Source organism: Halyomorpha halys, unplaced genomic scaffold (assembly GCF_000696795.3).
Source record: "Halyomorpha halys isolate HHAL.00 unplaced genomic scaffold, Hhal_1.1 Scaffold449.1, whole genome shotgun sequence".
NCBI lineage: Eukaryota > Metazoa > Arthropoda > Insecta > Hemiptera > Pentatomidae > Halyomorpha > Halyomorpha halys.
In genome coordinates, this window is record NW_027115881.1 from 317053 (window position 1) to 318786 (window position 1734).

General features: G+C 37.8%; 1 protein-coding gene across 7 annotated transcripts in view; it reads right to left on the reverse strand.

The window, feature by feature from the left end:
- Positions 1-1734, reverse strand: part of tn (tripartite motif containing protein thin) — a 229808-nt gene that overhangs the window by 59109 nt on the left and 168965 nt on the right. For all 7 annotated transcript variants that reach the window (XM_067052843.1, XM_067052842.1, XM_067052838.1 and 4 more), the window contains one exon: positions 1525-1666. In XM_067052843.1, coding sequence (XP_066908944.1) covers positions 1525-1666 — 142 coding nt within the window. The remainder of the gene's footprint in view (positions 1-1524; positions 1667-1734) is intronic.

Consider the following 1734-nt stretch of genomic DNA (forward strand, 5'->3'; position numbering starts at 1 on the left):
GTACCCTTTACATTTACTATTTACTACCTTTAATTTTTCTTATTATATCTTACTTTTTTACATTTTATATCCCTGTTATTTTACACTTATGTTTTTGTTTTCCTTTTGTAACTATGTGTTTGTATCTTTTTTAGCCCTGACGAAGCCCTGCAACGTGGGGCGAAACGTTGACTCAATAAAATAGTATAATTCTACTATTTGAGTTTTTTTGACCGCACCCGGACCATATTCCTTTCATCTTTACACACGGTCCATCAATAATCTTCCGGTATGAAAATTTCTATATATCTCTCAGACAATTAATCCAATATATGGGGGGCATTTGTCCTAGATTAGAATTACTTTTTCATTCATAAATACGGAACCATAATCACTTTCTTGGTTCCAATAAAGTGATCTATTATTTAGTACGTATGTATTTTAATTTAGATAGCCATTGGTCTGTCGGGGGTGATTTTGGCAATGCCTTCCCAACATGGAGAAGATCCAGAAAGCGCCGGGACTCAGGCCAGGGGAGATAGAGCAGCTCCCGCCGGAAACAAAGGGTTGAACACAAAGGTGTTCTGTAATTGGGCGGAACTGAGGAATGGACTCGATTAAAAACCGATTTGACCCTCAGGGAAGGGTTGGGGGGGGGGCAATTAGCCGGATAAAGGAGGCTTTCCGTTTCCTCATTTAGCCGCCCTTCCTTTGCGTACTTTTCCAGAATAAATCAAAGTAATCTCTCTGCTACCTTTATCGATTTATCGAGGGCCTTTAATCTCATCGATAATCGGATCTGATCGGGTTCCTGTGAAGGGGGGGGGGAAGGTCATGGGCTACATTAGTTCCCTCTAACTAATGCTTTGAGGATAGGAAATGGCCTGTGAGGTGGCAACTTTAAAAGAAATTCACGAATTTTCTTTCTCTCGGTTTAGTGAAAAAACAAAGGGAGTTGAAAATTAGTCGGTGGATATTGATTAGTTGTTAACTTTCAGCTTTCAACTTTTTTTAAAATTTACTATTTGCATAATTAGGATATTTTAACATATTTAAAAACGTAGGCAGAAATAATTAAATAACTGAAACGCTTGAGCAGCGAAGTTATGTCACTATGTTTCACTAATGAGTGATTTAAGTTGAAAAGTGATATAATTTTGTATTAATGTTTAAGGACGATATTGAAGGAGTCAAACGTAACTATTAACACTACGTTGTTATTTTCTTAATCAGGATATTTTCTACATTTTCCAAAATTTTCGTTGGTTTTTCTTTCTCAGGAAAATTACAGCGCTTCATTTTATATCGCTAGCTTTTGATATCCATTTAGTATTTTGAGATTACTTTTATATAGGATTTCATCGAAGCTTGTTGTGGTCTCTAATCTTGTTCCTAGTCCTTAGAGGAAATATATTGAGTTTAGTGTCCTTGTGAGTCTATCGTCCTGAACTTGATTGAGTGTGTTATGAAGGAAGCTTCTACTTGCTACCAAACTACTCAAACCATCTAATCTACAAATCGATTCATGTAATCAATCTATCGAACCTGTGGAAGGAGTGTCGCTGGCAGTGGATGACCTCCTGCTCAGCTGCTGCTGCGGTTGCCTAGTTACCGAAGTCTTCCTGGATCCAGCCGCGGGTGATTGCTGCTGGCTCGACTCGTCGCTGGACTCACTGCTCGAACCGCCCTGCAACCACCATATTTTCATAATATGTATATAAAATATAATCACAGATATTTGTAAAAATAATATAT